General features: G+C 36.9%; 2 protein-coding genes across 4 annotated transcripts in view; both read left to right on the top strand.

Annotated features, from left to right (window-relative positions):
* The window catches only part of LOC120428196 (oxidative stress-induced growth inhibitor 1-like), a 101,606-nt gene that overhangs the window by 83,082 nt on the left and 5,061 nt on the right, over nucleotides 1-13,463 (top strand). For both annotated transcript variants that reach the window (XM_052708345.1, XM_039593177.2), the window contains 2 exons: nucleotides 8,777-8,982; nucleotides 9,045-9,128. In XM_052708345.1, coding sequence (XP_052564305.1) covers nucleotides 8,777-8,982; nucleotides 9,045-9,128 — 290 coding nt within the window. The remainder of the gene's footprint in view (nucleotides 1-8,776; nucleotides 8,983-9,044; nucleotides 9,129-13,463) is intronic.
* Nucleotides 4,637-6,155, top strand: LOC120428197 (peptidyl-prolyl cis-trans isomerase 6-like). 2 transcript variants are annotated; one of them, XR_005607054.2, is made up of 3 exons: nucleotides 4,637-5,003; nucleotides 5,077-5,803; nucleotides 5,866-6,155. XR_005607054.2 is itself a non-coding variant. In XM_039593178.2 (2 exons), the coding sequence occupies exons 1-2, from the start codon at nucleotides 4,922-4,924 to the stop codon at nucleotides 5,310-5,312; spliced, it is 318 nt and encodes a 105-aa protein (XP_039449112.1). In that variant the 5' UTR covers nucleotides 4,637-4,921; the 3' UTR covers nucleotides 5,313-6,155. The 2 variants fall into 2 exon arrangements, 1 of the variants encoding a protein (XP_039449112.1); XM_039593178.2 differs by having other exon boundaries at nucleotides 5,077-6,155.

Here is a 13,463-nt window from a genome sequence, read left to right as displayed (position 1 = left end):
TGTATGTATGAAGTAGAGATGGGCAAAACCGCTCTTTTTTAGGAGCCGCTCATTTTCGTTCGCTCATTAAAAAGAGCCGCTCTTTTGAACGGCTCTTTCGCTCTTTTTCAAAATTTGAATGAAAAGTTTTTTTAAAGAATCGTGTGATTTTATAAGTTATTTCACATTAGATTTTAACAAATTATTTGATAAAAAATAAATCTGAAAACGAGAAGATGCCCTTGAAAACCATAGGTCTTGGTGGCTCGCTTGGCGGTCTCTATGTTTTCTACTCGAACCTTAACATTCGAGTAATTGAATGGCATCCAAACTTAAATTTAGGATGTTGGAAAAATTGCTATTAATTTAAAAATTGCGATTATTTCTGCAAGAATTAAACTAATGCTGATATTTTATTTGTAAAGTGAACAGTTTTGTTTCATGTTGTTCAAAAATCATTTACTTTTGGGATTAATATTTGTAAGCATTGAAATATTTGAAATTGTTAATTCAAAAACATGCATTACATGTATTACATTTTTTTTTGGAAATTCAATAAATAACAAAAATCATGCCATATTGAGCCGGTTCTTTCAAAAGATCGAAGTTTAAAAAAGAACCGCGGTTCTTTTTTTTTGTGAGCCACGGTTCTTTCACTCTTTTCAGTGAACCGGCTCTTTGAGCGGCTCGCTCTTTTTTTTGAAGCATGCAAAATTTCGCTTCGTTTGATACGTATTGCATATTTTGAAAATCTGATTTTCAAAAACATAAGGCATTTAATAAAAATTTAAATATTTTCAAAAAATACGGCATTTTATGAAAATTTTAGTATTTTCTACTTGTACACAGAAAAAAAAATGTAAATTTGGAAGCTTTTATTTTGGAAGTTTGAATATTACCTCTTTTATGATTTAATTTTACCTCAATTTAGACTGAAAAAGTGACATTACACCAGAAAAGTGGTAAATTACACATTTCCAGAGTTAAAATTACACCTTTTTTCTGACATAAAAGATGTACCCCTTCCCAGATGTAATGTTACCATGATTTTTTTTCTGTGTAAGAAACATACAAAATTTCGTTTCGTTTTACATCCATATTGCAAATTATGAAAATTTTAGTATTTTCGAAAAAATACTGTATTTTGTGAAGAATTTTGAGCACCTACATATTTATGTTTCGAAGCTTACTTAATTTTTCAAAAATATATTCTTAGTGAAAGCATTGAAATTTTAACATGATTTGGTTGAATTAATCGATTTTAGAAAGATTTTAAGATAACCCGGGCAGACGGTAATAACAAAATTCATGTCATTTCAATAACAGATTTTGTTAAAATAACAGAAACAGTTATTAAATATTCTTGTAAATAAATTTTAGAAGAAAAAATCATAACATTTTTTGTTATTTTAACGAGTAATGTTATTGGAATGATATTCAATTTGAAATGTCGAATAAGATAATAATAACAGTTCAAGTTATATTTTTCCATTTAATTCCATAATAACAGGAATTGTTATTGGTTTAATATTCCATTGGAAATGTGAAATAAGATAAAAATAACAGTTTAAGTTATGTTTTTCCATTTTATTGTATAATAACAGGAACTGTTATTGATTTGGTATTCCATTGTGAATGAGGAATAAGCCGATAATAACAGTTTATGTTATGTTTTTCATACCCGAGGTCGCATATCCCGAAGCTATTTTTGGGACTTGGCAAAAAATTCCAAAATTTTACACAGGCATCATGAAATGATTATTTTGAGTTTATTGCAAATTTTGTTGGACTTAGCGAAATGTTCAGTCACTGAAACAATTTTCAATTTCCGCCACTTAGAATAATTTCTATTGGCTCGCATCGTGAGCCAGTATAAAAAAAATTAATTTTGTTTGTGCTGGACTTAGTAATTTTTTCGAATATTTCGAAAATTATTTACTTTTGACTTAAATAAAAACAATATAGGAAATTGAATACATAACAAATTATTTTGATTTGTTTCTGTTTGAATGCCAGTATTCCAATTCAGTCTAAGAAAATAGCAAAGCTGATTCTGCCAGAATCCCGCTAGCTGCTAGCACCTCTTGACTGGGATAATTCAATTAACTTTCATGCATAGACTTCATCGATTTTATCCCAGCAGTTTGTACATAATTCGATGGGAGGTCGTAATCGACATCCGTCGACACGTACACAAAGCGGTCCACTTCACTTATCCGGAGGATAGCCTCGAACCATCCGGTAACTACGCGCACCGTAGCAGGTTCTTCTCAAAGTTGTGCTGATGACTGGCGAGAACCTCGGAGCAGTGCTCGAATGAAACTATGGCTGAACTTACCAAATCTGTCATTTGTTGTTGATTATCAAGTTGGATAGCACGTAAGACCCGTCAAGTGCAAACGCCTATCCGGCGATTGTGTCCGTGTGCCCTCTTCAAGTCCTACCGGAAATGATCTGCTCCATCGTGTCGCTGAAGCAAACGTTCGTCAGCATGAACTCACTGGAAACCTGAGAATTAAGGCCCAAACCATAATCCTAGAATCCTCCGGCCTGGCAGTTGTTGACAAAGTTTGCGTGACCCTTCTTCTTCCGGATCCTTGTACACGTCAGAAATTCCTACACGGTCACCATCTTGTCCGTGCTGCGTGTGTACAGATTTTACCATCCGGTTAAGGTGCACCTCGATCACGTTACCCGTGTGGCCTTACATCATCCCGACGTTGTCACATTGCTCGCCGTACACGATCCACAGGTACCTACATAAATCAGCCGTTCAAAATTCGTCAAAACCAGATACTCACCCTCCGGATGGAACTCGGTGGAATTTATCTCCCCGCTGTGACCCTTAAAAAGCATAAACAGGCTCGACGCTGCTTGTCCGTGGCCGCACAGGAACCACTTTTTAATCCGAGTTCTGTACTATTGTTTTCCTTATGAACAAACGAGGGGACGGATTTGACGCAACAAAATTCAAGCACAGCACCAGACACACCCTTACCAAAAATCATGATTTTTTGAGTTCAATATCCCACTTTTCATACGATTCTTTGAGTTCAGGTACTACAACCATAAAAATGGTTATATGGGTTGAACTGAAAAATTCGTATGAAAAGTGGGATATTGAATTTAGAAAATCATGATTATTGGTTAGTGTGCAGCGCAGCAGGCCATGACATTTCTTTTTTTGTTTTGATTGCTCTCTTCGCATTCTCAGCCTGCAGGCTGGAAGCAGTGCGTGTGTGTTGGTGATTTTGTTTGCTGATGTGCAGGGATGCCAGATTTCTCTCTCAGATGTCAGAGTGTGTTGCAGACAATTTTCCGTTACATATTTACTTTCTAGACTCTTAAAGTTTAAAGTGTGTGAGTGCAACATGGATTTAAACTTTTTGAATAGCTTTGGTAAGCTTCACAGCAACTGCAAAGATTGTTTAACTCCATGTTGCGATTTGACAGCTCGATAGTAATGATTTTTTTTGTTTTAAATTTCTGGAGAGACACAAGAAAACGGCAGAGAAGCATTACATTTTTTGACAGTTGGAACTAGTTTTTCTTCCCAGCTACTTTTCAACACTGCAGGTTTTGTTAAATAGTTACCTGTTGTCTGGGAAATCGCAAAATAGTTTAAGAGCGAGTCCACGAGCAAAGCATACACATCTTCATTTTTTAAAGGGTTAAAATGGATCAAAATAAACATTTTTATGCATGTTTCTATTGTGAAATTGTCTCAGAAACACGAATATGATAAAATTATCACCAGAAAATGGGATCTAAGGGGTTCCCCGAGCAAAAATTTACAACCAAAAAATTCACTAAAAGTAAATGTGTCTATTTAATATGTTAAACGGCCTTACCCAAAGCGTTCTCAGTCTCAGATGGTAGTCCCAGATGTGCCCTACAAGCTGCAGGTCGAACCGAGTTTATATCTGGATGGAACACTTTTTTATTTGAGTTTGAAAATTATGCTATTTTTACACTAAAATGCCAATAACTCCCTTTAGATTTAACCAATTGGGATGCTCCACCCTGCATTTTGTTGCATTTTTGAAGCCCTTTCAGATGCATTATGTATTTTGAAATTAAATGGAATTTTGCCTAAGTTATAGCATTTTTAAGATTTTTTACGTTTTTGAACCTTCAAACTTTGTGTCCCGATTTGCCCCACTTCCCGTTGACCTAGAGTGCTCATATTTTGGCCAGATGCTAGTTTTATATGTACAAACAACCCCTGAAAATTTTAGGCAGATTGGTGAGGTCCAAACGACGTCCCATACAAAGGGGCAACAAAGGGGTATGCCCTGTTCGTGGACTCGCTCTTAAGCTGTTAACATGATTATGCGCCCTTACATAATGTTGCTTCATATTTGATAGTGTTGGTTTTGTTCATGTTCGTACCGGACAGCGAAGAGCTATGCAGGAAAACTAGGTTGTTCTAGAAAATAGCAGCGCGTAGTTATTTTGTTATATTTTCAATGAGATTGACTAGTCCAAGCGAATGGTAAAAACACCCTTAAATTCAACCAGTTTCATTTTTAATTTTTAATGAAGGTTTTAGATGGCGATGAACATTTCGATGCAAAACACAATACCGTGCGCGCTCTCTCTCTCTCTCTCTCTTCTCGCGCAGTGACAAAATAAACGTCAAAACAGTGCGAAGAAAGCGGTGCAAAAGTCGCTCCTTCCGTCGTGAGTGTTATTTGTTGAAATTTGTTAATAATTAAAATTATTCCGTGCCATCGAAGCCTGGGTGTAATTGTTTCTAGTGAGTGGGTTAAAAATGTTGGCTGAGTCTGCCGCAACAACAAGCCACCGCAGCAGCGAAAACAAACTGTCCACCGTAGCCGTGAACTCCGGTTGCAGGTTTGCCGTGATCGACTTTGCCAGAGAGGACATCTAAAGAATTATTCTGCACTCCTCAAACCGAATCCGGTGCACTAGATGAAGAATGTTGGGACGGATGAATCTCAGAAGTTTCCGGGATACGGCAGCCGGAATGAGCAAACCGCTTCTAGGAAGCGCTCTTAAAGGTAAGCTCCGTTTGTTTACAAATGCTTGCGGCACTAGTTTCGGGTGGAAAATTACCAGCGAATTTGTTTACAGGTTCAAACAGTTTTGATGTCACTCGGAATCTTGCCGGAAGGCAGCACTTCCACCGCATCATCTCGGTATTTATGATCCAGGGTGGAAACCTTACGCGCGGAGACGGAACCGGCGGACGGTCCATCTACGGCGAGCGCTTAGCCGCCGGATGGCTGTCGATGGCTAACACCAGCAAGGACTCCAACGGATCGCAGTCCTTCATCACGGTCGCGACTAGCCGGCTGGACGGATGCTGAGTCTATTTCGGAAGAAGCCCGTCCAGGATGTTGTCACTGCCGACAGTGGCTCGCTGCCGGTAGAAACGCCGTACGCCGTGGAGGTCGATGCGCGCGATTATGGTTTGAAACTTCCGTTGAGTGTGGAGGAGAAACCAATCAAAAAGAGAGTGCATTTAACCCCTTTCCGTCCAGAGCAAAATCTCGATTTTTTAACGTTTTACCTTTTTTTTAAATAAAAAAATACATTACAACCTTAAACCTTCTATTTCAGATTTCAACACTCCAGATGTATGTGTGGTCCTAGTACAAGTCTTGGAAGCTGCCAATGCTGCAGTTGCTCGTGAACGTGACGAAACCGACCAGGTGATGCGTTGTTTGGGAATTTGATGTGATCAGCTGTAGCAGCAGTGGCTTCGGCAGGAACAAGGACAGTGCGTGCTGTTTAGTGCTAGAAATGCTAACCATGGCGATGAATATCACCTCCACGATTCACGACAATTTTTAGATAAGTGCTTTAAATGTTTTCTCTAAAATGAATAAGACTCTTTGCAATAATTTTCTATATTTTCAGATTGAAACTTAACTCAAGGGCCTCCCGAGGTGAATCCCAAAAAGTGCGGTGTTTGATTAACTATAAACCAGAGCACTAGAAATGAGAAGCTACAATGCGAAATGCGAAAACTTCGGAAATCTAATTGGCAAGTAAACGTCTTCCCAAAAGTCCAAAAAAAAACTACGACTTCCAGATGATTTTATTTTAAAAAGCCGACAAGTCATTCCAATTTTAGCTTTCTTATGACCCAGTGCACTGAAAGTAATGGGGGGAGGGTCCTATAAAGGTAGGGGGGCATCACAAACGAACACAATTATTTTTGGGGTCAAAATCTACATTACATCTTTCTGCCCGGGATATAGCTTTCCATGTGGTAAAATAATAACACTTTTTGTTATGCAATCAATCCATATAAATAACAGTTTTTGTTATTTAGGTGCAACCCATCCATCGCTCAGAATAACTAACCTTGTTATTCTGTTGTTCTGGATTCTATGTTATTAGTATGTTATTGAAATAACAGAGCAATAACAATTTGAGTTATTTTTCGAACAAATCTTTGTTATGGAAATTTGTTATTTTAACAACTAATCCGATCATCCCAATAACGGATTTTGATCTTCTCACAATATCAAAAACTGACCTTCCCAAGTTATTTCCGTCTGCTCGGGAAGATTATCGCCGATAAAATTATTGAAATAACGATAACGATAACCAGTATCGTTATCGTTAGACGATAATATTAATGACGATAATTTTATCGATTAACAATCTTGGTTTTTGATATGTTGTTGTTTATTTTATTAACGTGACTTTAACCTAGAGAGGATTTTTGATATGAATGTCTCTCAAACAGTGTTGCAAATGAGTGATAAAAAAGCTGTCAATTGATTATCTCTGCACCAAAAATATCCGAGAGTATAGCGGCTGTCACTATAGCTTGTGAGATCTCTTCTTGTGTCTTGTAATTCCTAGCGATATCATTCTCTATCTATCACTCCTCCTCTTTTCCTCGACTATGCGCTCTCACCATTGAGTCTCTCATTCTCTCCGAAAACTGCAATGAAAGAACGCGAGATGGCTATTAGAAGCCGACCACGCATGACGTCCCATAAAACTGCGCTTGCAGAAATTGGTTTTGTGCCGGCTTTTATGGTTAAACGCTGTGAGGGTTGTATAATCATGCAAGCGGGAATGGGAGAGAAAATGAAAATGTCAATCGCGAGTGCGTAAACACGAAAACGTGTTCGGCTCGTTCGGCTATGTTCGGCACTGAGAGTTTCAATAAGGAGAGAAAAGCAGTTGTATTTGAGGCATGAATATTCAGGCGGGATAAATGTAGTTGCTGAATGCTGAGAGCTGACATTTTGATAGTTTAACAACCCTACTCTCAAAAAATGTTTTCTACACGTGGGTATATTTTGAAATAAATAAAATAGTTTTAATTTAGCATTATGATTTAAGGAAAGAAAAAACCTTGTTCGAAACTACGAAGCTGTTACGATTTTGATAAAATCGCCAGTTGTGGGTTGTATAACCCCCAAATTATATCAATTAATGTCACTAGGTGGGGTACAATTCCAACCAAAATAGATTACCACATTGCAGGTCAAGTCACCACAAGCACGAGATAAGCTCCGTAAATTACTGTGTCACGGTGGAAATGCTGTTTTAGGAAAACCTTTATCTAATCTCGCGTGTGTGAGTGTGTTTTGTCTGAAAAAAAAATAGAAAGGTGACGGGAATTGATCCCTATTGCGTCGCTTCCGAACGCTGACTAAGTCGCAAGACAAAGTTTGGAATTTCCAATACTTTCAATTAAAGACAGCGTTCTGATAAGAAAAGACAAGTGATACAGAAGTAAACAGAAGGTTACTTCTCATAGTCATTAAGTCAGAAGTGATGTTGATGTCACTTTTCTAGAAGAATCCAGGTGATCAATCTTCAATGGTGGGAATTTTATTAGTAGCTATAACCAGTTAAGCATTCAGTGCTGATAATGTCCTTTATAGATAACCTACATTGTGAATTTGCTTGTATCATTGCGTGGAAAAATTGTCCATATCAATATCTGAAATCATTGAATCCTGCCAGTAGCAGGTTAAATGAGCGCACGTTACTTCCAAACTCTTCAACGCCAATTCACTTGGCAAACCACTTCCAGACTAACTCTCACCAAACTCCACCACAAAAGTCGCATCAATTTATAATGCAATTTCAGTTGAATACAATTTGCCCGATGGCAACAATTTTCCCTTCTTCCCTGCTATGCAAATCTGCGCTACATTGCTGAGTGCCGACCAGAAAGTGGTTCCCTTTTCTCTGTGGGCAAATCACCAAATTGGCTATTTATAACGTCAAGAAGCTGACGAAACGAAACGAAGCAAATCGGTCTATGGCGCGTGTGTGTAGACCAAATTCATTTGATTAAAATTGACCCCCAGGACCACCAGAACCCCCCCGCGGTTAGCAACACTGCTGTTGACGGGGGCAGGTTTCTTCAGGGGTCATCAAATTCCAGTCATTCGTAGCATTGGCTTGGTGATAGAACCACGAGTTCTAGAAGAACTTGAGGGTAGTAATAATAGAACGTTTCAGGATTCGGGTAGGAATTATCACTAATGCTGTTTTGATGTTGTTTTTTTCGGCGGAGAAAGGTTGAAGCAATTGTTTTGGTGGGAAAAAGTGCCAAGAAACTGACAAGGTCGCTAGACTAATAAATTTCTGCGTTGCAGCAGCTGAAATTTGAATTTGTTTAAGTCTTCAAAAGATTTTGACCATTTTTCGTCACACAAAAGGCCAGTGTTGCCAGCTACCTACGAACCAGTTGACCACAAACCGACTATCATCCTCCTGCCAAACGACACAATGCAGTTTACCATGATTTAATTACAACTCTCTCTCTTTTCTAAATTCTCCCTTTCAATAGGAAATGGACCCAGCGGCATATCGCTGTCGTACATGCTGGCCGGCAATTGGCCATATTGGTCACCGGACCAGATTCAGAACCATCCGGACGAGCTGCTGCGGGCGCGACTCAACTACTACGACTCGCAAAAGTCCCTGGTCGAGCACGACCTGTTCAGCCTGGCCGACGGTCTCGAGGGACGCAGCACGAATCCGGTGTCGCTGCTGGTGAGTCGTGGACCTAACTGAACCATAATCGGCAGCTAAATGACCCATTTTCTTTCCTTTAGCTGGACAGTCTACAGCACCCCTGCGCAGACCTTGGCATGGAGCTACCGTGCATGGTGGAGTACAAGCACCATCCGGAGAAGGAAGTAAGTACAACAACTGGTACATATATGTCATACAAGAGGGAGGTACAGTCAAGAAGTGATAAGGGAGATTGTCTAGACGCGCTCGCGCGCGGTTTTTATACGCGAAGATGTGCGCGGCGAAAGACAAAGAAGACATTGATTAGAGGAGGATGAGCTGCTTGGCTTGTCCTGTTGGTGAGGATGACGTGAGAAATTTTGCGAACACGTGAGGCACAGTGACACAATGGGCACTGATTAGAGATGGATTACTTAGTGGTATTGCACAGTAAAAAAAGTTGTTTTTTGAAATGTTGAAAAATTTGATGTAATTTTACCTCGAATTATGTGGAATAAGTGAAGTTAAACATAAAAGATGCTTGTTAATACATTTTAGAAGCTATTTTTTCTGATGCAAAATCTATTCACATTCCCCGATGAAATATAACAGATATGTACCACGATTTTTATTCTGTGTATCATATTATTTGGTCGATATCATTTCATGGTCTGGCCCTTGAAAAATAACTTTGTCTAGCATTGTTTTATTTTCAACTTTTTTAATAAACATATTCCAAAACTGTGGATAAGTATACACAATTGCATTTTTTTAAAATAGTATTGTACCTTTTTTTAATTTGAAAAAGATTTATTTAATTAATTTGTTGCTCTCAAAACGCAAAAGTATTATCTAAATTTGAAAAAAAAAGAATTTTAAGCTATTTTTGAAGAGATCTTTACTTTATTTGAAAACAAAAATTACATGCAATTTCTTACATAGGAGATTTATCCTCTAGAATTTCGCATTTTTGAAAAGAAATTTTATTTTTTGTATTTTTTTCTATTTAGATGAAACTTTTTTCATGCATGATAATTAACCATGTAAAAAGAAGCCATTTTGAATAATTAGTTATTCCTTACATTTTAGTGGGTTGGTCGGTTTTACAAAATGGGCATGACTGATCGATTTGATGTCTTCAACAAAGTTGTTTATTGAGCAGTTCTCTACGGAATCGATATTTTTTCTTTAATTCGCTGAAACTTTTTTGGTGCCTTCGGTATGCCCAAAGAAGCCATTTTGCATCATTAGTTTGTCCATATAATTTTCCATACAAATTTGGCAGCTGTCCATACAAAAACGATGTATGAAAATTCAAAAATCTGTATCTTTTGAAGGAATTTTTTGATCGATTTGGTGTCTTCGGCAAAGTTGTAGGTATGGCTATGGACTACACTGAAAAATTTTACACAGTAAAAATAAAAATTGGTGATTTTTTATTTCACTTTTTGTCACTAAAATTTGATTTCCAAAAAAAATATATTTTTTTTTTCATTTTTTGATATGTTTTAGAGGACATCAAATGCCAACTTTTCAGAAATTTCCTAAATTGGCAAACAATCTTTGACCGAGTTATGATTTTTTGAATCAATACATTTTTTTTCAAAAATCGAAATATAAGTCGCATTTTTTTTTCAATTTCATTTTTCGATGTAAAATTGAATTTGCAATCGAAAAGTACCCAAGGGAAATTTTGATAAAGTGCACCGTTTTCAAGTTATAGTCATTTTTATGTAACTAATGGTCCGATTTACAATGTTAAAACATCAAACATTCGTGAAATTTTCCGATCTTTTTGAAAAAAAAATTCCAAGAATTTAAATCAAGACTAACATTTCAAAAAGACCAAACATTCAATATAACGCCCTTTTGATGTGTTAGTCTTGATTTAAAATTTATGAAAATATTTTTTTTCGAAAAGATCGGAAAATTTTATGTTTTAACATTGTAAATCGGACCATTAGTTGCTGAGATATCGACATTAGAAAATGGTGGGTTGTTTGGGTGAGACTTAGAAAACATCAATTTTCTTGTTTTTAAACCTTTGCATGGCAATATTTCAGCAACTAAAGGTCGTATCAATCCGAAAAAGCAAAATAAAGAGAATTTTCTTCGCATTTCAAAAATATTTTTTTCAAAAGTGGGCAGACATGGGCACCATTAAAAAAAAATCAATAACTGCGACTATTTTGAAAAAAGTTACATAAAAATGGCTATAACTTTTAAACGGTGCACTTTATCAAAATTTCACTGAAGTACTTTTTGATTGCAAATTCAATTTTACATCGAAAAATGAAATTGAAAAAAAAAATTGCGACCAATATTTCGATTTTTTGAAAAAATCAGTATTGATTCAAAAATTCATAACTTGCTCAAAGATTTTTTGCACAACCTGGAAATTTCTAAAAAATTGGCATTTGATGTCCTCTAAAACATATCAAAAAATAAAAAAAATAAAAATAGTATTTTTTTTGCAAATCAAGTTTTAGTGACAAAAAGTGAAATTAAAAATCACCAAAAATGTTGTTTGCGGTGTATCATTTTTTTCAGTGTAGTCCATATCCTTACCTACAACTTTGACGAAGACACCAAATCGATCAAAAAATTCCTTCAAAAGATACAGATTTTTGAATTTTCACATATCATTTTTGTATGGACAAAAAATCAAAGTTGTTATTTCTTTTTTTAAATAACTGCACAGTTTTCAAGTTATAGGCATTTCAAGATATTTTTAATGTTAACATTTTTGCAATCTTTAAAAAATTAAAAAGAGAACGCAGCCCTGCAAAAAATATTTTTGCAATTCCTCTGTAAAACTGTCAATTTTTTCTGTCCTTCTGGAGAAACGAAACGGCCTACTTTTCCCTACTAAAAATAACTGAATGGAAAATTATTACTTGGGTGCTGAAAAGTTGAACTTTTCAACACTTGTATCGAAAAGTAACATTTTTCAATATATATTTTTGTTTTGAGCGGTGAATTGACTAAACACATGGATGTTTGACATACAATTTCATTCAAGAAGAGTTTTTCGGAATTGCAAAAAATATTGGAAGTAACTCGTTGCAAAACTTGATTTTTTCAACAATTGTTATATTTATCCAACGAGGTTTACTGCAATCCCGCTGTGAACTTGTCAACTTTTCCTGTCGTTCTGAAGGAACAAAAAGGCTTACTTTTTACTACCAAAAACAACAGATTTGAAAATCAATACCTCAGTACCAGTGCAGAAAAGTCAAACTTTTAAGCACTGAAATGGGTGCTGAAAAGTTAAACTTTTCAACACTTGTATCGGAAAGTAAAATTTTTCAATATTGTTTTATTTTGAACGGTGAATTTACTTAACACATGAATGTTTGACATAAAATTCTATTCCAAACGCGTTTTTCGGAATTGCAAAAAATGTTGTACGACTCGTGCTGAAAAAATCTTGTTTTCTCAACCTGTTGCATAAACTACTATATCAATCAAGTCCTAATTTTGCATCGTTCTGTAGTTTGATGCTTCTCTCCTTCAATGTTCCTTTGATGTTAACAACCCAAAAGTTGACTGTACTTAAAAAAAAATTCCATGCAATCGCAAACCATACACCCAAACGGTGGTCGCATGATTGTGATGCATGGCGGCATGAAAGTATATCAGAATCTGCATGAAACCTGTCCTCATGCATTTTTTACGATATAGGGGTATGACATTTTTGCCCGTTACCGACAATTATCGACATTACCGACGGCTTTTTGGTTGTATTCCACAAAAAAAATCCTAGGTAGAACGAGGATTGAACCACCAACTTTTTGGTTATTGATCCGACACGCTACCACCGCGCCATAGGGACGTGGCGTTACATTGTGCTGCCACCTGGTTTGTTAAAGTGCAAGAGTGGAAAAGTGCTGAGTCATTGTCTAAAAATAGACAGCGTCCTATCTCGCCCAGCAAAATGAAGTCGATAAAGTAGTCGGTTTCGAGCATGAGCATGAGCATGAGCATGGTTGACTGCCAATGAGCTGCTACTCCGTTATTGACAGATCAGCTGAAGTTAAACAATGAATCAAAAATGATCAGTGGGAGCCAACCATCCGTTCACTGTTTAACCCCTGAAGACCCCGACTTTATTAGTCAATACCGGCGCCCTCCCAAGAAGCCTGCAGTTCAACAAAAGGGAGGAATGTTAGTCCGATAGTTGAAGTTGCAGACTCATCAAGCACATAGTTTTTCGCTATATACTTGTTGATACCGCTTGAGACCGTTGAATCCACAGCATCTCCTTCAAGCATCACGTGATTATTATTTTTTTGGGTTAGTAGGATAAGGTATTGGCTTTTCGATGCCTCCCGAGCTACGATGCTATGGGGAGGACTTTCATAACAAACCCGTCGGCGAGCCTTCCGAGCAACGATGCTATGGGAAGGTCTTTCTAATTAGCACACCAAAACACTCGCGCACAGGTATTTAAATACTGAATAAATGTAATTTTGCATCACGATTACCCAGACGACATTGATGATAAAGGAAGGACTTTT

Source organism: Culex pipiens, chromosome 2 (assembly GCF_016801865.2).
Source record: "Culex pipiens pallens isolate TS chromosome 2, TS_CPP_V2, whole genome shotgun sequence".
Lineage (NCBI taxonomy): Eukaryota > Metazoa > Arthropoda > Insecta > Diptera > Culicidae > Culex > Culex pipiens.
The sequence above is the reverse complement of the archived record's forward strand: the minus strand, read 5'-3'. Positions and strand labels throughout refer to the sequence as shown.

Bases quoted from the DNA above. Each gene is read 5' to 3' on its own strand.
- LOC120428197 (XM_039593178.2), top strand. From the start codon at position 4,922: ATGTTGGGACGGATGAATCTCAGAAGTTTCCGGGATACGGCAGCCGGA. The intron at 5,004-5,076 runs GTAAGCTCCGTT...ATTTGTTTACAG, and splicing joins TCTAGGAAGCGCTCTTAAAG to GTTCAAACAGTTTTGATGTC.